This window comes from Notechis scutatus, chromosome 1 (genome assembly GCF_049901735.1).
Source record: "Notechis scutatus isolate UNSWTSFEM ecotype Mainland chromosome 1, rNotScu1.2, whole genome shotgun sequence".
Lineage (NCBI taxonomy): Eukaryota > Metazoa > Chordata > Lepidosauria > Squamata > Elapidae > Notechis > Notechis scutatus.
This window is the reverse complement of record NC_142009.1, coordinates 105,139,217-105,160,799: the sequence shown is the minus strand read 5'-3', so window position 1 is coordinate 105,160,799 and position 21,583 is coordinate 105,139,217. Positions and strand designations below refer to the sequence as shown.

Here is a 21,583-nt window from a genome sequence, read left to right as displayed (position 1 = left end):
CTCTGCTTATGGTCAATTCCCCTTTGGAGTACCACAGTATACTACATTGTACATAGGGCTGCCCTTGAGCACCACCCAAAAGCTACAACAATTTCAAAATGCAGTACATGCAGTGTTCAGCACTCCCATGTTACAGCCCTGTTGCATGCGTTACATTGGCTCCCATTTTCCTTCTGGGTATAATACAAGGTGCTATATATTACCTCTAAAGCCTTATCTGTCATGGGAATATGTGGTGCTCTCTGAGCTTGTTTTCTTGCCAACATCTCATTATCGAGCTAAATAACATTACTGCACTACCCACCAGTAGATAAACATCTGCAAAAAAAAAAAAAAAAACTACCAATGACCCCCCAGTCCCACTCTGAACTACAGATATTCTTTTTATCAATGGGATTGCCTCTCCCTGAGAGTATCTGCGTGTTCAAGCAAATTGATGGGGTAGGTGTCCTCCAGATCTTTTCTCTGAAATGTTGCTATCTAGTGTCTTTTCTGTGGCTGCTCTATCTTGTGGAACATCTTCCCTCTGGTGATCTGGGAGCCATCCACCCCTTTTAACCTTCCAGTTAAGGTCATCAACCCTAACCTTATTGTGTGCTCAGGTGCTGGGGTAGTGACAGGAGCTTGCAGGTGGTTATAGGGGCATCCTAGGAGGATGTTTCAGGCATGGGATTTTTATGATTTTAATGTTTTTGTAGTATTGTTGTGAGTCACCCAGAATTATGTTCTGACAGGAACCATGTTTTATATAATTATAAATAAATGCTCCAAAATATAGATCCAGGTAATTTGTTTCATAAAACACTTGCATGCATTTAAACCTGCATCATGTTAATTAAATCACCATCAGTAATGAAGCATTACCTAAATCCATGCCATATAGGAATCATCTCTGTGAATATCTTCTTTGTAACCAGTTCTTAATTGCTCAAATAACAGGACTATTATCTACTTGTACAATTGGGAAGAAATGTTTTAAAAATCCATTACAGGGGATTTACTTGCTGATGAACTCTTGAGTCTGTTTACATGCACAAATGCTTAGTTAGGACTTTAGTGCGTGACAATATCATACTGATCAAGCAGCTGCTGCATTATAGCATACCTCTATTCGGAAATACTATTACTGAGTTGTAAGAAAGCTAAGACAGTATGAGCAGTTGAGGATGATGTGAGAATTTAATTATATCCACTTATTTAAGATATAGTATTGCATGTAGCAACAAAAACAATGTCAGAAGTTCCCAATCTTATTTTAATAAACGTTAACTAAATTTGAAATCTGATTAATCATAACCTAAACATGCTACCCTGAGTTCCTGCAAGCAGAATACAAATCTAACAAAAAGTGATGCATCCATATCTGTTAAAATGTAGAAGTTTTGATATTTTTTGTATTTTTCAGTTCATTTTAAATTCATCTTAATTATTTTATGTTCTTGCTTTCAGTTACAAGAAGGTCTGCTAATCTTTCACACATTACCAAAAGCAAACCTTACTATTTTCCAGGTAAGAAGAGCTAAACTATCAATATTTTAATTTTAGCAGACTACATTGGAAAGCTGTAAGGAAAAATATATAAACATGTAAGCTCTCTTTACCAAATAGTTATTAGTCTATTATATAAAAGCAAGTAAAGTTCACGGATGGTATGTTTTTATAAACACTGGGAATTTATTACTATCTCATTGCCACCATAATTTTATAATGCCCTGAGTTGAGCTTGACTTCTGGTAAATAGACATATCACTGTGTTATACTGTGCATGTAGACAGATAGGGAAAAAAAGTATTAAAGTGGTTTGCGCCTGTTATCTTTCAGAATGCTTTTCAACTTCCTAGTCAAACCAAGTATCAGATTATCGGCGTATAACACGCACTTTTTTCCCCCTGAAAATAGGGGGCAAATGATGTATGCGTGTTATACGCCGATATAATGTTAAGAAGCCTTCGGTGAATGCTGCTGGGATCGGGGATCAAGGACACAAATGAAAGAAGGGGAGGAGGAAGCAACCGCCTGTCCTCTCTCTGGGTCAGCTCTCTCAGTCGCTCTCTCGCTCCTCCACCAGCACAGGAAGAAACTGCTTCAAAGAAGCGGGGGGGCTTTTCCTGTCGCCGCAGCTTCCCTGAAGCGCCCGTTTCTCCCCACCCCCACCCCGTCCGCCCGCCCGCCCGCCCGCAGTGCTCCGTTCTGCCTGCCTGCCTGCCTTCGTTAATGGTTGAATCGAACAGCTTCGGCTGAGTAAAAGAGGCGAATAGTTATTATTCTCAGCTGAAGCTGCTCCCAAACAACCAGAAACTAAGGCAGGCAGGCAGAATTTTTTAAATTTTTTTTCCTGAAATTTCCCTCTTAAAATGAAGATGCGTGTTATACGCCTGTGCGTGTTATACGCCGATAAATACGGTAGATTGCTTTGATTACTTCAGCTACATCCTTGGTAAGAATATAATTTAAAGGATATCCTAGCTAACCCGGACTAATGTCAAAAAGCTAAACAGGATCAGGTGTTATATTTGGATGGGATACCATCAAGAATGTCCAGGGCTTGGAAGTCCCAAAAGTTTTTTCAAGAGGCAAGTGGACTTTCTGGTTTTTCTTTGAAGACGTTTTGCTTCTCATCCAAGAAGTTTTTTCAGCTTCTTCTTCAATGAGCCAAAGACGCTTCTTGGATGAGAAGTGAGACATCTTCAGAGAAAAACCAGAAAGTCCACTTGCCTTTTGAAAAAGCACCTTTGGCACAAGCATGACCTGGATGACTAAGAATCTCCATAGACACCAGGGCCTGGAAATTGGGGGAGGGGGGATATTCAGAAGCAGTTGCAATCCCTTTCAAAAGTATTGCCAATATTTCAGATGCATTCTGTTCTGATTGCTATAAAGTTCATTCACACACTTCAATTGTCATCCACAGCAGCACTGGAAACATTCTAACGAATAAGCATCTTTTCTGTGTAGAGCTCTGAATGGGATGGTATTCTGAATGGGAAGACTACAATGTAGCATTGTGTACCTGTGCACAAAAATATTCCAGAAATTGTTCCAAGCTCTAAGATTAACTGTACAAATTAATTAAAGCCTAGAATGTACTGCTAGACTTGTGTAATGACATCATTGCATATTGTGCTCTGTTTATGTTGTTAGAAGTAGAGGTAAATCAAATGCTTTGATTTGGAATGTTTAAAGCACAACATTTCACAAAACGTCTTGCATCAAATGTGAAATAGACAGGGAATATTTTGGACGTACTCTGAGCTCTTGAGAGATTAATGAGTTTAAAATACCTCCAAAAATGCTGAAAACCACAAGGTGTTTGTAAATTGTATATTTTTAAGAAGGGATATGTAATTGCCTCAATGTGACCTAGAAGACATGCTTGGAAATTATTTAGAGACCAAATGGAGTACCTGTTCAACTGGGAAGAGGCTGTAACATTACCAGTTAACAGTAACAGTAGAGCAGAACATGCAGAGATTGTCCAAAACAGGTGCTAGATTCTCATTCTCATGTGTTCTGAAGCACACTATTTTCAAGCCAACCATAATAGGTGCTATCAAACTACAGTGATTTCTCAAAGGGAAGAAAGTGATTGGTACCAACCTTGAAAATAAACACATCTGCTTCTAGCATCTATCAGAATGATGGCTGTAGGCTTCTTAGTTAGCTAGTCTCACTGACAAGAGAACAGATGTGAACTCCATCTCTTCTCTGCAACCCCACTCAGCTGCCATCTAAAATTGTCAGGCGAGTTGCTATTAGGCATGGCCATGCAAACAAAAAAGAAGTTATAGATTTGCCTGAAAAAAAATCACCTTTTTTGATATGCGATGCTATCCCTATTCCCAGTGAGGAAGCATTCTTTGTATTTGTTACAATATATTTTATAGGGATAGATTTGCCTAACAGAGATAAGAAGCTATCATTGACTTTTTTGCCCGGGCGGGGGGGGATTTTGTTTTTGGATGGACAACTATATAACATTATATTACAGGGGAGGCTGGATGCGTCACATGCTGGGCCTGCCCCCGCCTGGTTTAACGAAGGGGAAAAAAGCCCCGATATGTCACATGACGCCATGATGACGCAAGTTTGACATCCCTGTTATATCATATACTGCATTTATATTTCAGGCTCTTCTTCGTGCAGTCAGAATGCAGAATTACCAACATTCATATTAACCAAGGATTCCACTCAGAAACTTTTGACAGCCAAAACCAAGTTAGAGAAGATTCCTAGACCAAAAACAGTGAGTAGTGAAAAGTTCATGAAAACATCAGACAAGTAAAACTATTCAGTCAAGAGAGCAACAAGTTGTTTAATTTGAATGCTATTTTTAAAGAGTTTCACTATGAAAGAATACCAATGGTTATTCTTGCATGTGTATACACCTCAGGTATGCAGTGGGTTTTTTTCTGCTCTGCGTCCCCAGATTATGCCGCTACAAAAAATAGCCATTCCCAATCCTTGAAATGCTATTCAAAGTGCAAAACATAAAAATAACAAACTTTGTCTTTCCAGGTACCTTCAGAATGGAAAAATAGAATAGTAGACTTTCTACTGCCAGATCTTACCCAAACCTCACATTCTACTTTACCTGTGCAACAAGAACAAAACCCATCTCAAAAATAAACTGCTATTATTTAGATTTGTCATTGACCAAGAGTGAAAACATTACTGTGCACATCATTGCTGTCAGTAACTGTTAATAAAACTTTTCTTACCATATTTTCTTTAAAGCTTTTGCTATGAGAATAAAAGATTTTGGCTTTGTTATGCCATATTGAGATTTCATTGTTGTTCTTTTGAAAGTTACATATTGTCATTGTACAGGTAGTCCTTAATGTATGGCAATTGAACCACAAAATTTATATTATTAAGAGAGAAAATTGTTAATGCCCCATTTTACAACTTTTCTCACATTTGTTAATCACTGCAGTTCTTAAATTAGTAACATGGTTATTAAGTGAATCTAGTTTCCTCATTGATGTTGTCAGAAGGTTGCAAAATGGGATCACATGACACCGGGACACTGCAACTGTCATAAATTGAGTCAATTGTCAAGCATCTAATGTAAATCACGTGTCCATGGGGATACTTCAAGTAAGTGTGAAAAATTGTCATAAGTCTCCTTTTTCAGTGCTGTTGTAACTTCGAACAGTCACTAAATGAAGTGTTGTAGTTGAAGACTACCTGTATATAATGCACATGAATTGTATAAAGCTGTAGTTTCATATTTCTTAAGCAAATGATCTCTTGGGTCCCCTAAATAAATAATCAATGCCTTATAAAAAATACATAGCACTGTTACATGCTGTCAATGTAATGTTTATTAGGTTGTTTATGTAGTCTAGCTCTAAGTAACTGACTTGGACAAAAAAACATTTTAATAAATGATTTATTATTTTGGTATTACGGTTGTAAATGATTTGCATTTCTTCCAATGACAACACCACATATGAAGTACATAATATCTATACATTCCATTCCCTATGCAGTTCATTTGCATATGAGAGTTCTGAGAACAATCCAGATAAAGAATGAAAGTCGCAATTTACTATCTAAAGAATTAAGGTCCACATGATCAGTTATTCTATACAGGTGATTGCTTTAAAAACAAATAATATGCTGAATTTCAAACAACCAGCAAAGTGATAAAAATCAATTCATACTAATTCAGAAGTAATGGCATTATACTGAAAACAAAGTTTTATCTATCTAAATCTAGATGGTAAAGAATTTAAATATGCGAATAACAGGGAAGCCCCTTAATGTGTCCACTGTAGTTTGGTAGATTACAGATGAAGCTGGTTTAGAAAATCAAATCTACTGTCACTGCATGAAATTGTTAAAAATGCCCTAGTAATTAAACGTATAGCTTTATGCCACCTAAATAGAAAATATAGATTTCCTGAAAGGTAATACTAACACCTGAATTTTCTAACATCATTGGAAAAGAGCAATTGCTGAAACTAAGGGGCAGATATATTGATTAAAGTTTATTTCCCTGACATGAGGCCAACATTAAGAAAATTTAAGGCACTTGAAAGAGGGTTCAATGTATTTAGAAATACATGTTTTAATGTCTTTGACAGGTATTCTTGGCTCAGTAACAAAATCATCTCACATTTTGATTTTGGAGGTGCATACTGCACTGTCAGTTTTGAAATATTTTTCCCTTTAAATTTACAAGATAAATATTAACATTCAAGAATAAGGATGGAAGCAAAAAGTAAATAGCCTTTTAGTCTTTGAAGAATACATTTATCTAATATTAAGAGTGCATTTTGAAACAGTTCCTTTAGAATTTCATTAGCTTTGTGTTTAAATTTTCAGCTTCTTAGCTTAAATTTATAAAGACCATGGGGAGGTAGTAAAATGACTACTACAAGGCCATTAAATATACACCACCTATTTTGGAAATAACTGAATGGAGTAGTCAGTTCAACTGTCTTATTGACCTGAGCTATTGTCTTTTAGGAGTGCAGTTGTCAGAAGATTCTTTAAAATTACAGTACTCTCTACTAAATATATTTTATGAATTGACTTTCTGGATAATATTAAAGTGAACTTTACTCAAACTGGAAGGATTAAGGAAATTAGAATGATGGTAACATTTTAACAATAAATCTACAGAGTCAATTTTGTCACCAGCATATCAACCACTCCAGTTCCTCTTTGACTGGAGCTCATCCAGCAGAAGCACTTAACCCTATAAACTGAATTTTGATTATTTCAATTGTATTTATCACATGACTTGCAAAACAAACATTAAGAAGCTATTAAGAGAATAATCAAAATAAAATAACTTAGTTCAAGTGTTCAATCAAGTTTGCTTCTATCACAATTGTTCTATCACGTAATTTGCTGTATTATGAAACCTATAGGTGGGATATTGCTATGTGGGAATAAAATATTCCAAGATCCACGCAGGACTACAGTACCTTTAAAATATCCATAATGTTGTGAGCACAAACTGTGTTTGCTAAAATTATTATCCTCATATGAAAAGCACAGCATTTTCTAAGGCAGGTAATTTGAAGGCTACAGACAAATGGCTTTAGAAACAGTAAACAAAGCCTGGATATAGCAGATTGAACCCATACTTTGCCACATTTAACAGGCCCACAAAAATCAGTTGGATAAATTGATCACATGTAGCTTACCCAATCTGTTTTCCTCAAAGGATCTAACTCCTCAAAAATATAGATCCAATACATTATATTAACACATATGAAAACAGTTAACAATGTTAGCATATAGTGCTGAGGTTCTTATGTCTAATGGAGAAAACTTGGTGCAAATAAAATGACATTCTTCACTAAACCTCAAAATATAAGATGGCACAACACTTCAATTTGCAATCTGCTAATTAAGGCACTGGTCCTTCTTCCTTATGCACAGGGGAACTTGTATCTTTTGATCATCATTCTTCCTATAGATGCTTACAATAAAAAACAGTCATCCTTATAACATCATATAATATGAAAAAATATGGGCAGTCATATTTGTTAAGAAAAAAAATATCCTAAAAACACCCTACAAATCTCTTCCAATTTCCAAGCTGAACAGATAAAAAGTCATAATTTTCATAGATAATTTTTATGTCTGTTTTTAATAATGATGCATAGGGAATATTGTATCTAAACTTAATTAAATCACTGTAATTGTAAATTTGCCTATCAAGAACATTGCTGCCACTAAATATAATAACAATCAGCAGCTACATTTGGCATATCAAATAATAGATTCTATAGTAGCAGCTACCAAAAATTTAAGACAGCAAATAAGGGTTCATGCAGAATATTGCAAATATTTCTGTTCAGCAAGACATGATTCACACAACCTTATTCCAAGCATGTTGTAGACCTTTTTTTAAGTCTTGAAAATAGTATCTTGAACTGCTGTATTCCATAAAGAATAAGCATCTTTTGGTGTAGCTAATCATAAATATTGAGCTAATCTATGTCCACTTAAAAAATAACATTTCCTAGAGAGTGTGATAGTTTTGTTCTTTGGACTTGCAAAATTTATACAGAAAGAAGATAACTGCTTGCAGACCCAGCACAAGTACAATACCACCAATGAAACTGGCTGCATCGAAACTTGCTTTATGATGTGATGGTTTGGTAGTTGGTATTAGAGCTGATGTGCCTGTCAAATAAGAGGATTATAATGATTAGTGATTTGCTCCTGAATTATATTTTCTATGTATTATTTTTTATCATCTAAAAATCAATTCTATAGATCTGTCTCCATGAAACAGAATTTGAATACACTCTTCAATAGAAGGAAAGTTACAAATTAGTCCTTTTCTAGATTAGATGCAAAAGGAGGTGAGCTCAATTGCTGCTTAAACTTGTTCAGTACATCCTGTGTGAGGATGCTATAGAGACCACACGTATTTGATTTTTTTTAAAATTAAATGCTAATCTTATAAGATTTAATAATCTTGCAAACTCAAAGAATGATTTAAAAGTGTTATATGATCTGGAAATTAATTGCTGATTCACTCCTCACTTTGCAGTGTAGATATATAGTATCTCTCTTGGAATCATTAAAGCTAAGCACAACTACTGCTTCACAAAGAAAAGCTTATGAAGCAACTGAGAAAGGACACTGCTGCTTTATGATTCAGATGTTTTGTACACCCTTGAAGGGAACATTATTACCCAATTTGACTCTTGTTTTCCAGTATCTGAAAATAGACATATACTGTTTTATTTCATCCATAGTTCACTTGCCTTTTGCTTTTTCTTATTCACCCAAGAAAAGAACTGTCTTACAAGTAACTTTCAAGACAACAGAGTTCATTATGAATGCCTGTTAAATTAAATTTTACCTGTTTTATCAGTAATAACAGAAGTAGTGGCAATGGTTGTAGTGTTCTTAATAGGACTTCCTGTTGAAGTTGAGTTAATTGTACTACCTGTTATAAAGAAACATTTATATAATTTTATTTGCCTTGAAATATGAATATACATGTATACTTAAAGAATCCTATTTGTGATTCAAATCACTGAACATGACATGTTCCTTTCCTATATTTTGAAGGACTATAAAAATATCAATGAACAATATACTGAACACAATTTAAAAATCAAATATAAAAGAGGACAATATCATAAATGGAAACTTGCCAAAATGTTGATCTTCAGTTGGAGACTGCCAAGAATAAGAATGTAAAACAAGACTCTTTTATTGTTATTGAGATTAGTGGAAGAATGAGATCAGGAAAAGGAGGATATAGCCTGTGCGGTTATTGTTACATATTTAGGCAGTGAGAATTTTGGAGAAAATACAGTATATATCTTTTTCTTGTGTCTTTTTGCATTCTCTTGATCAAATAGACAAATATCACTTCATGAGTTACTTCTGTAACTATTATGCATTTAAATACAGCTAGATCTCTTTGTTGCTGTGCAAATTAATTGGGTTGAAATGCCTACTTTCAATATTATCACTGTAGTTTCAACCAAGGGAAATTTTTAAAAGCAGTCAACTAACAATACTGTAAATGCATCTAAAATTTTACCAGTTATAGAAGAAATTACTCATAAAAAGAGAATGGAAATATAGAAACTAAAAATTTTATTTAGAAGAAATGCTAAGAAATAGTGATTTATGAATTGTTAATTTTTGTATTGTTACTTGAACAATACTAACGCATATTCTCAAAGCAGATTTTGCTTGATCTATAGATTTATCAAATTACTGATATAACTGAGCATAATTACCTGAGCACAAAAATCACATACGCATGTAAGTAAAAAACTTACATGTCTCTTCAGATACTTATTTTACTACAGATTCATTACTGGATAGCATTAAGCTAAAACAATATGTCTGTATTAATGCACATTTTTTTCGTTTTGTTACCTGTTGGGCTGGTGACTGTGGTGGTATTAATAGGTGTAGTAGTACTGACAGGAAAAACTAAAAAAACAAAACAAAACAACTATGAAGCATAAAATAGATTTTTAAGAATAATAGTGGCGATATCTAGGTTGAAAATTCTTCTAGGGTTCTTACACACAGATAAATCTTTACTTGAGTAACTTGGTGTTTGGCCTGGCATTTTTTAAAGAAATATGTAACTTTAATAATTACAGAAGTAATTACTCCTTTCATCAGTAATCAGCTGGAGTTCATGAGACATCCAAATTCCTTCCTACAGTAATGGACATACAGCTTTTCATCTTCATTGGGATTGCCAAGCGACTAAGATTCAAGAAGAGGAAAAATATCTACTGAAGAGGCAGGATTGAAATCTTGTACATGACACTTTATAGGCAATCATCTACCCTAGAGGCTGGGAAATATCATTAGGTTCAGGTATCTGAACAACTGACAAAACTACTAAATACCCTATTCACTTTCTTTTGATAAGGTTCTTTTTTCAGACTTTCCAGTATTTAGAATTAAACTCTTTATCTTTACTACCGTATTTATCGGCGTATAACACGCACAGGCGTATAACACGCATCTTCATTTTAAGAGGGAAATTTCAGGAAAGCGCCCGTTTCACCCCCACTCCCACCCCCGGCGCTTCAATCCACAGTGTCCCATTCTGCCTGCCTGCCTGCCTGCCTTAGTTTCTGGTTGTTTGGGAGCAGCTTCGGCTGAGAATAATAACTATTCGCCTCTTTTACTCAGCCGAAGCTGTTCCGATTCAACCATTAACGAAGGCAGGCAGGCAGGCAGAACGGAGCACTGCGGGCGGGCGGGGGGGGTGGGGGAGAAACGGGCGCTTCAGGAAGCCCCTTCTTTGAAGCAGTTTCTTCCTGTGCTGGTGGAGGAGCGAGAAAGCGACTGACAGAGCTGACCCAGAGAGAAGGACAGGCTTCGGTTGCTTCCTCCCTCCCCTTCTTTCATTTGTGTCCTTGATCCCGATCCCAGCAGCATTCACCGAAGGCTTCTTAACATTATATCGGCGTATAACACGCATACATCATTTGCCCCCTATTTTCAGGGGGAAAAAAGTGCGTGTTATACGCCGATAAATACGGTAATTAAAAATCCTAACTCTTTGATGTTCTACACTGGGGTGTCAAATTCGATTTCATTGAGGGCTGCATCAGGGTTGTATTTGACCAGGGGGGGCAGGATAGGTGTGATGAGGATGGGTGTGACCAGCTCGATGTCAGTCATGTTGGGGGTGCCCGCACTGGCCCAAGCGCTCTCAGGCCCCTGAGCTCTGTTTTTGGTTGCGATGGCACCCTGCAACCCTCTGCCAGCGAAAACGGAGCTTGGCCTCCCAAGCTCTGTTTTTGCTGGCAGAGGTACCGCAGGCCGGGCGTTTGCTGTTTCCAGGGCAGCCCAGAGGCCAGATCTAAACACCCCGCAGGCCAGATCCAGCTCTCAGGCCTTGAGTTTGACACCCCTGGTCTACATAGTGATTGTCTCATGCTCCTGCTAAGTTGATGGAGATTGAATTAGAAGCTCTACATAGGGGTACTGGGCTATTGGGATTTGAAATGGACTGACAGTCACCACCATCTTTGTCACTGGAAGGGTTCTGAATTGATTGTCAATGTTCTATTATCCAAACCTCAGAAATCTCTTATGGGATGAGCAAACTGCAATGCTTGGGCAAGGCTAAAAGCCACTGAAGTCAAGACAAGATTCTTTTCAAAAATATTCAGTGATGGAACTCAAAGAGTTCCCATAAAAAACTTCTGACATTTTGTGGTACAGTTCACTCATTTAGTTTTGAAATTGTGTGCCTTCTCATTCTCAATGTACAATGAATGGGTAGTCCTTGACTTACAACATCTTGTTTAGTAACTGTTCAAAGTTACAACAGCATTGAAAAAAATTGAGTTATGACCATTTCCACACTTACGACCATTGTAGGATCATGTTTTTTTAAAAAAATTCACTGATTTTTTTAAAAAACTGATTGCCCACTGATTCATATTTATGACAGTTGCAATGTTCTGGGATCACATAATCATCTTTTGAGGCCTTCGGACAAGCGAAGTCAATGGGGAAGCCAGATTCACTAAATAACTGTGTCAACTGCAGTGATTAATTTAACTGAGGCAGGAAAGATTGTAAAATGGGGAAAAACTCACTTAACAAATGTTTCACTTAGCAACAGAAATGTGGGGCTCAATTGTAATCCTAAATTGAGGAGCACCTGTACAGAATCTCTCACCTTGTGAACCCATGGAAAAACCTAAACAATGTTCAGACTTTAGAAACAAACCTAAGGAGCCTCCTCGCTGACGGACTGTAGATCGCGACTCTCTGCGGCTATGGTCCATTCTCTTTCGTTGGAGAGCCCCGATCATTACGATTAGGGGCTGAAGCTGCCTTGGAGGGGCAGCGGAGTAAGGGGAAGCCCCAAGCCAGGTTGAGGTGAGCCGCATCTCCACCCCTGGGCTTGGTCTTTTTTCCCCTGAAGCGGTGGTTTAAAATGGCCACCCCAAAGAGGACTCAGCTGGATTAAAATTTGTGCAGGAAGGAAGAAAGAGGTGGATAACATCTGAACCAGGACAACTGGGCAATACAACGAAACAAAAGTACCCCGGGATTAAGGTAACATGGAATTTTTAAGAAAAGAAAAGTGAGCGGCGAAATTACAAAGGGACAGGAAAAAAAATAAGAAAATAATTTTGACAGCTAAGCGGGGCTTCAAACCGGGAAAGGAAGAAGCCGGAACTAAAGATTTAACTAAATTGGACTAAAATATTTTGGCAATAAACAGGCATTATAAAGCTGGGCTTAAGATTGTCAAAAAATAATAATAATAAAGTTTACAAATTGGAGACTGGACTGTGCTGGAATATTGAGGTTCGAAAAACCCTAAACAAAAAAATAGGGGGAAAAAGTGAAGACTTTGTATAATGGAGAATGCCACTTTTTGACAAAAACTTGAGCTCAAACAAAAGGGAAAGCATCCTGTTTCTGAATGAATTTGTGTGGATATAACACTAAAGAAATATTGAAACAAAGTAAGAACCTTAGAAAGTGAAAGCAGAACCAGAATAAAGAAAAAAAGCAAGGAAAGACTGACTGTGGGATTGATTGATGTTTTTGGTATAGACCCTGGGCTGGAATAATTGAGAACTTTAGAAAATTGAAAGAAGAAAGAAGGAAAGTAAAAGTGGTTTTTTTGTGGACTTTAACGATCATAAAATATAAGAGTGTGTAATGATGATATCTCTTCAGGAATTAAAAATGGAACTTAAAAATATGAGAGAATTACTACAGGAAAGAGGCGAATCACTTTGCTCTGTGTTAGAAAAAATGGAAATGGCGATTGAAGAACAAGAAGAAAGAGCTTCAGAGGAGGAGAAGTTGATTCAAGGAGAAGACATTTTAAATAGACAATTAACACAAAGAACACTACAAAGAAGTGGGGAAAGAAGGAAGGTTAAAAAGTTGAGATTTAAGAAGTCAATCAAAAGGGGGAATACCTGTGAAGTCGGGAAAGGCAGAAAGACCCAGCAGAAAAGGGGAAAGGAAGATATTAAGAAAGAGAGGGATATAAACTGGAATGAGAAAAGATATGGGGAAAAGAGGGGGGGGGGAGAAGCAGTAAGAAACAGGTGCATGAAATAAAGAAATACAGAAATAGTAAAACGTTGAAAAGAAATTGTTTTTTCAGAGATAATGGTTGATGAATTAAAAAGGGGATTCTACAGGGTGACAAGGGGTAATAAGAATATTCCTGCAATTAAAAATATTTAGAAAACAGGGTAATATACTGATAACTTTTATTAAAAATTAAGGGGGGAAAATATGCTGCGGAATCCAAATGAAAAGATGTAATGATTATTATTGTAACCTTAAAAATAATGGTTTATTGGGAATCAAGATGAGGGAATAAAGGTATCTTTTAATCATTGAGGTGTCACACTCAAGGCAGTAAAAGGGGGGAAACCTATACTTGTTTTTTTTTTCTTTAGTGTTAAAATTTGTATTAATCTAGAATTTATAAAAAGAATGTGTAATGGAAAGGAAATATGACAGGCTAAAGAACCAACTAAACTAATAAGTCAATATAGACTATTAAAAGCAAGGAGAGACATTGGCAACCTATTATTATTATTATTATTATTAGGCAAACACGTATTGTTTATCTTTATTTTTAAAATAAATATTAAAGGATTATATTTGAAATAATTGAAATGAAACAAAAAGATGTTTCGATTGAGATTAATGAGAGGTTAGAATTAATGTGTTTGTTTCTCTCCTTACTGAAAATTTGGAATGGAAAAGGTAATAATAGAATTAAGTATGCATATATGAATGTATAATTGCTGTCATATTTGTATGTAAAGGTGATGACCTGGAAATATGTTGTCCACTAAAAAGAGATTTTTGTTTTTAATGTGAAAAACTGAATAAAATTTGTTAAAAAAAAAAAAAGAAACAAACCTAAAAGAGGCTATCAGCCTACTAAAGTTGTAAGGTTGCATCGGAAAGATCCAAACTGCATCATATTTTGAAAACACTACAGAGTTCATCCCTTTTTAATAGAGTTCTCAATTCTCTTTATCATCATATATGCATCAATACTCACCTGCACATGTCCCATTTTCAGGAATAGCAATACAATCAGGAAATGTACTTGAGGAATTTGTGCACCGAGACTTATTTCCTTCTAGAGAAAAAAAAAAACCCAGGTTTTAATGAATGAAACTTTACAGCATTTGGCTATAATTTTTATTATAAACATTGTTCTATAATGCCCTTAAAAACCCAATGAAGTTCTGATTTAATAAAATATTTAGGGAGAGTCTATTTCTCCCAATGTCTGTTAAATTGCAAATTAGATTTGCGTCTGTTTGTCAAACTGCATAAAATCACAAGTATAATTTTATACATTATTTGTATTATGTGGCATTTACATACTGTTACATATTAATGGTGTTATGAAAGACTCAAAAGGATAAATCTATTATATTATGAATGCTGATAAGGATAGGAAGATATGGAGAGCTGTAGTTAATCCTTACTGACAACTTTGTGTCATCCTGTTTTCTGTGTAAAAATTGGAATTTAATTTTTCATTAACCAACTTTGCCTATTTGTCAATAAAAATGCAAGTGATATTGAGGCAGCATATTAAATATGATCAAATTAGATGTAGCATCTTTCCCAAAGATATAGTCCTAACCAGCACGTTATCCTGATGTGTTACTGTGTATACTTAAATTACCCCTAAATAGAGGAGGCCATTTTCTTTGGCTTGGTATATGCCCTTCCTACTAGTCCTGGGAGATGTAAAAATATCCCAGTTGGGCTAAAGTTTAGCCCACACAGCAAAGGGGCTATTGGGACACACATTACATTGCTCATTTTATATTCAGATTTGATAATCTCACATTTAAACACATTTTCTGGTCATTCTGATCTAACACACAACTTCTATTTTTAGATATTCATGAATGTTACTCGAAATGCAGCTAAATTCTGATTGATTCTGCAGCTGCTGATTGATTTGACGAGTTATATTTTTTTATATAGATGTGAACTGTTTTATATTACAGTATTGAGTTTTATTATGTGCTGGTCTTTAGCCAAAATAAACATATTTTATTTTCGAAATGTTTACTAAGACTAGATTTAGTTTTAAAGAACAACAACACAAATCCTGGCCTTACTTTTTATTTACTATTTCTTTCCTCTTCTTTGTACTTTCTATAAGGTTGCTTAGCCCAAAAGAAACTGGTGGGCTGTCTGTCTTTTAGTTATTAGATTGCTTAGAAGGTATCTCTTTTTTTTAATACAAGCCTAAATACCAACATACAACTTGAGGGGCAAAATACATGATTAGGTTCTCTTATCAAATTACATGAATCTCTGAAGCTGCGTATACGTAGCAATGACAGATATATGTTTATATACGTTTTGGTTGTGAAGAACCAAACCTTACAATTGTTTAATCTTACAATGTGTGCAAAAACTAATAAAGTCAGAAAAACAAAAGTAATAAATCAGAAGTATTTCAAAGTAGTACAATTTACCAGTGCATTGAAGCCATGTGCAATTCAGTTGAGATGATTCGATAGCAATGCAGGAACTACAATTTGTATGTCTTTCACAGCCAACTAGAACAGAAAACAAATTGTAAAAAGAAAAGCCAGTTAACAATAGAAAGAAAATAGAAATGTAGAAAATAGAAAAGACAACAAACACTTTAAACTTAAAGGCTTTAATATATCATTGATGACTAAAGATACTTCCATGATAGATACTTTATATGTGAACTAAAATCCAGAAATAATTGTAATAGTCTTCATTTTTAAGTGGAAAATTAACAGAGCAAAGGGGAGGAAGGAGTAGACAAAGCTTTGGACACTATGAATTATTTGTATTTAGAGTTTGGTTCTTCAACAACTACTTTCGTTAACTGTTCATGCTTATACTTTTCAGAGGACCGATATTGTTCTATGTACAATCCTTGTTTTATTGATTGCATGTAATATTCTAATTTTCTGAGATTGTGGATTTGGGGTTTTCATGAGCTGTAAGCCATAATCATCACAATTATGACAAATCGCGGCTTGAACTATCTTGCTTTGCATGTAATGAGTCTATCTCATATATTAATTTCACCTTTTAAGTTGCATTACTGAAATAAATAAACTTTTGCACGATATTCTAATTTTTCGAGTTTCACCTATAGGATGTCTGCTACAATACACATGCCAAATACAGTTTGGTACAGTTTAGGGCCCATTAAAAAGTCAATATGGTACAGTAAGGAGGTCTTCCAAATGTCACCCAATGGAGTTTTTTTAAATAGCAAGGGGCATATTGCAATCTGTCCCAAAGAATGACTAAAACTCTCAGTAACACATAAAAAATCCATAAGAAACCTTGAAGGTAAATTGCTTGTGTTTATTACAATTCAACCTCTGTGCTGATGCAGATCCAGATGTGGAAGCATCCAGAACACCATCCTCATCTCACTTTGGATAAGTTTCAGTAGTGAGGCCTAAGATGAGCATGGTATGTGTTTGATCTGTCAATTGTGTATTCAACTCTTATAATTACAGGTAATCCTTAACTTACAATAGTTTATTTAGTAACTGTTTGAAATTACAATGGCACTGAAAAAAGTGACATGTATTTTTTTCACACTTGCAACCATTGCAGCATCCCCATGGTCAAGTGATCAAAATTCAGATGCTTGAGAAATGACTCACTTTTATGACCATGGAACCACCTTTTGCAACCTTCTGACAAGCAAAGTCAATAGGAAAACCAGATTCACTTAACTGTGTTACTAATTTAACAACTGCAATAATTGACTTAACTGTGGAAAGAAAGGTCATAACATGGAACAAAATTCACTTAACAAATGTCTCACTTAGCAACAAACATTTTGGGCTCAATTGTGGTCATAAATTGAGGACTATCTGTACTGGCTTATTAAATTAGCAGGAGGGGCTGGTTAAGGCCACCAATGCTTCAGTGAGAAAGGGAGTGGTTCCATCCTTCTTTGTTCTCTATTTCTATAACTCTATTGGTCTTCTAGGACTTCTTAGTAGCTTTCAATACCATTGTTTATGGTGTTTTCTTGAACAGGCAGTCTAAGTTGGGCTATGGGGGAAATATTCTATAGTGGTTTTGAAAAGCCTTTTTCATAAGGCAGAATTACTGTTTCTTAACTGTTCTTGTACATGGCAACTGAGCTACAGAGTCCCTGGGGTTTCATATTATTTCCCTATGCTTTTTAACATATATGTAAATAAAAATGCTGAGCAGTCATCCACAGATGTGGGCTGAGATGCCCTCAACATACTGTTTTCACCTATTTCTACCTCTCCTTATCTAATGAATGAGACAACTGGCATTCTAAACCAGTTCTTGGGCAAGGTAAGGGACAGGATGGAGGCCAATAAATACTTAATGGTAGCAGAGATTGCCTTTCATCAGTTTCAGGTGATTTACAAATTATGAGCTTACCGAGACAGTCTTACAACAGTACTGTATCCATCTGGTAACTTCCTGGGTGGATTATTGCAATGTATAGTACATGGGACTCTCTTCAAAAGCATTCTGACAATTTCAACTGTTTAAAATCTATATTGGTTACTGTTCCATTTCCAAACCTGTTTCAAAGTGATAGATTTCACCTTTAAAATCCTCAAAATCTTAGGATCAGGTTGCCTGAAGGAACACCTTCTTTCATATGTATCTATCCAGACCTCACTATCATCTAACAAGAGGTGATGTGGATCACTGTAAGAGAAAAAGCCTTTTCTGTGGCAACCATCATTTACGGAATGCCCTGCCCAGAGAAACCCAACTGCTATCCACAAGAACTTTTCAGCACTAGGTAAAGACCTTATTTTCCTTAATAATTTTGAAATACAGGTAGTTCTTAATTTACAACAATTTGTTTAGTGACCATTCAGAGTATGATGGTACTGAAAAAGTGACTTATAATTGTTCTTCACACTTATGACCATTGCAGCATGGTGCCTCATGATCATGTGATCAAAATTTGGGCGTTTAGCAACTGGCATGCATTTATGACAGCTGCAATACTCTGGGGGTCATGTGATCACGATTTTCAACTTTCTCAGTAGGCTTCCAACAAGCAAAGTCAATGGTGGAAGCCAGATTCATTTAACAATCACATTATTCACTTAACTGCAGTGATTCATTTAATAACTGTAGCAAAAAAGTCATAAAATAGGACAAAACTCCCTTAACAAATGCCTTGCTCAGGCTTAAAAAAATCACGTAATAGTTCTAATAACACAATTCATTATTACAAATATAGATAAAGAATAAGAATCTTTGCAAAACACAATAATTTCCAAAGTGCTGATAACGAGAAATAAGGTATTAACATGATTATAAGAACTCTGTAATTCTTTGTTTGCAATTGTTAGAAAAACTTGTTTCAATTAGAATGTTACATTTATACTAAAACAAAATACCAATACAGTATTGGCATTCTGAGGACTTTTTATTCCTATATCATTTCATTACCAAAACTTTAGTTCAACATTTATGGGTCTTCCTTTTTGTCCTACAAGCCAGCAACTCTGGTACAATTGATCTTAGAAACACAGAAAACTATCAGCAGAAAGACCTGGTGGTCCTTCCAGTACACCCTTTGAGTTTTGTTTTCTTCATTTATTTACTATTTTTAATTATTTGGATTATTTTTAATTTTTATGTTGCCCTGCCTCTCCAGTTCCCAACTCAGTAAATTTATCAGTTTACAGTGTTAAGTACACAATCCAACCCCTGGCAAAAAAAAAAAAAAAAAAAGTCTTGCAGATTAATCTGGACCCTAACCTTGTAGTGAAAAATCATTTGTCCCTTATTTTTGTCTTCTGGCAGATAGAACTCAACTATAATTCGAGCTTTTTCTTCCTCCAGATTGAATCTCACTGACAAACCTACTTAATACTGTACCCACTTACCATCGAAGAACAAATACATAAATCAGTTTAAAGCTAAGGGCAAAACCTGCCTCTTTCTTCGGCTAGGTAGAGCCCATATTATTCGCCTTCATTACAAAACAAAATTCTGCTACTTCCGGCTCTAATTTGTCCCCCTTCGACCTAAAGTCGACCTTGCCGGCGAGCAGAAGAAACTCAAAACGGTATGAGGATGATCTGCCTCCATCTCGCAAGGGCTCAAATACACCGGGCGTTTCTTCCACCTCTTCGCCGTCCATTTAAACCCCCGACAAACCGAAAAGCAGCCGCGGGGCTTCTTTATCCAGCAAGCGAAAACAGCGGCCGTGACTGTCGTTTAAAACCGTCTCTGCTGTTCAAACGGCTTTTTTTTTTCTCATGCTGTGAAATTCGGTCGCTTTTGCGGCCAGACCAAAGGAAACCGCTGGGCGTCCGTCCGACAATCCAGCTGAGGGTGGTTGCAAGGCGTGCGGTGGGATCGCTCCGAAGGACTTTCTTCTTCTTCTGGGATATATCGATCCGCATAGAGCTGGAAGGGACCTCGGAGATCTTCTAGTCCAGCCCTTTCTGCTCAAGCAGGAGCCTCTATGGCATTTCTTAAAAACCTCCAGTGAGGGAGTACCCACAAGTTTCTTCTTATATCCCGGGTTTTTGTTTTTGGTCTTGCCTTCTTGACCTGTCTGTCTCTCTCTCTCTCTGTGAGTGAGTGTGTGTGTGTGTGTGTGTGTGTGTGTGTGTGTGAGAGAGAGAGAGAGAGAGAGAGAGAGAGAGAGAGCATGCGTTGCAAGTATATATTTATGTATGTATATAGCCATGTATTGTGTGTTTGGGTATATATACACTTTCTCTTAGGAGCAGGCAACAGAATTTCATTTTTAAGTTGGGCCGGTGTGCTCGCAAAAAAACAAAACAAAAAAGACAATAAAGTTGTCTTCTGGGCCTTTATCTTCCGCCTTCGGCGATCCCACGACGTTCCTCAGGCCGCTCGCTTCTCCCTCCCCCCAGCCCACCTCCCTGCGGCCACGACTCTGGCAGCCGGTTCGCCAACTCGAAACGCGCCCGAAGGCGCTGAAGGAAGAACCGCAGCGCCCGCCTCCCTTTCTTTTTCTCACGCCTCGGGACCCGCGGCAGGCCGGGCCCTCCGCCTCAAGTCAAGCCCAGGCGTTTCCAGCGCGCTCCCCCACCCCCACCCCCACCCCCACGCACCTCAAGCCCCTTCCTTACCTTCTTCGACAGCTGCTTTGCTCTGCGGAATAAGGCAAGAGGCGAGAACCACCGTCAGGAGCAGCGACCAAGCCAGGGTATCCCACAAGTAGCGCTGGCGGCTGTAACGGCTCATGTCGGCAAACGGTGGAGAAAACTGAGACTACCCCTCCCAGAAGAGCGTCGTGCGTTCCAGGTGGCCGTTTAACGCCCGTCTCGCGCCCAACGGCTTTCCTTCCCGGACCGTATTGCCCTCTGCAATCACGTGAGGCGGCCGTTGAACGGACGACGGAACGAGGAGACCAAGGGCGGCGGCCTCGCTTTACACCTTTCAGGGTAAAACAGTTTTCAACCACTCCTCCCCTTCCCCCCACTCCCCGTTTTATTGCGTTGGATCGGCCCCTCCCACGGCGGAATAGGTACGTTCTCGTCACGTGACCGACGCTTCGCCCGTGATTCGAGGGTAGGAAGCGCTGCGGCCGCTCTAGGCCCGCACGTTAGAGTTCCTTCTTTCGTAGGTCTGGAGACGCAATCGGCGAGGGAGTGATGTCATGCAATGATCTGCAGCCGCAAAGTTCGCAAATGTGGATTTTTCGGGACCGGGTTGGTACTGTCTTCTTCCATAGCACAATTTTTTTTTTCTTAAAACCGTGGCGATCAAATGTATTTTTTTTTAAAAAAAGAAAAAAACTTTTTGGATATGCGCGAAAATTGTTTTTGGAATTTGGGACTCGCAACCCACCCTGCATATAGATATGACTTGGAAGATAAATTGTTGGCCAAAATGAACATAATCTCCCACCAGAGACGTTCGGGCATCTTTGGTCCTTCTTTGGCGTCTAATAAATTACATTTTATTTCTCGCTCTTCCAAAAATTCGGTATTACTATACACAAAATGAAACAGTACAGGTAGTCTTTGGCTTGCAACAGTTCATTTAGTGACCATGCAAAGTTACAACGGTGCTGAAAAAAAGGGACTTATGA

General features: G+C 37.1%; 2 protein-coding genes across 4 annotated transcripts in view; one reads left to right on the top strand and one right to left on the bottom strand.

The window, feature by feature from the left end:
* Window positions 1–5,406, top strand: part of LOC113411444 (uncharacterized) — a 71,497-nt gene extending 66,091 nt beyond the window's left edge. For 2 of the 3 annotated variants that reach the window (XM_087942443.1, XM_087942436.1), the window contains exons 46-48: window positions 1,450–1,509; window positions 4,128–4,243; window positions 4,516–5,406. In XM_087942443.1, coding sequence (XP_087798569.1) covers window positions 1,450–1,509; window positions 4,128–4,243; window positions 4,516–4,626 — 287 coding nt within the window. In that variant the 3' untranslated portion in view covers window positions 4,627–5,406. The remainder of the gene's footprint in view (window positions 1–1,449; window positions 1,510–4,127; window positions 4,244–4,515) is intronic. The other variant, XR_015745217.1, reaches the window with a different exon arrangement.
* CD164 (CD164 molecule) lies at window positions 5,377–21,119 on the bottom strand. Its single transcript, XM_026666656.2, has 6 exons — window positions 20,619–21,119; window positions 15,975–16,058; window positions 14,528–14,608; window positions 9,874–9,930; window positions 8,837–8,923; window positions 5,377–8,148 (listed from the first exon to the last, which is right to left on the bottom strand). The coding sequence occupies exons 1-6, from the start codon at window positions 20,731–20,733 to the stop codon at window positions 7,985–7,987; spliced, it is 588 nt and encodes a 195-aa protein (XP_026522441.2). The 5' UTR covers window positions 20,734–21,119; the 3' UTR covers window positions 5,377–7,984.
* Window positions 21,120–21,583: the final 464 nt, after the last annotated feature.

Bases quoted from the DNA above. Each gene is read 5' to 3' on its own strand.
- CD164 (XM_026666656.2), bottom strand. From the start codon at position 20,733: ATGAGCCGTTACAGCCGCCAGCGCTACTTGTGGGATACCCTGGCTTGG. The intron at 16,059-20,618 runs GTAAGGAAGGGG...TTTCTGTTCTAG, and splicing joins CAAAGCAGCTGTCGAAGAAG to TTGGCTGTGAAAGACATACA. The intron at 9,931-14,527 runs GTGAGTATTGAT...TTGTTTTTTTAG, and splicing joins TGAAAATGGGACATGTGCAG to TTTTTCCTGTCAGTACTACT.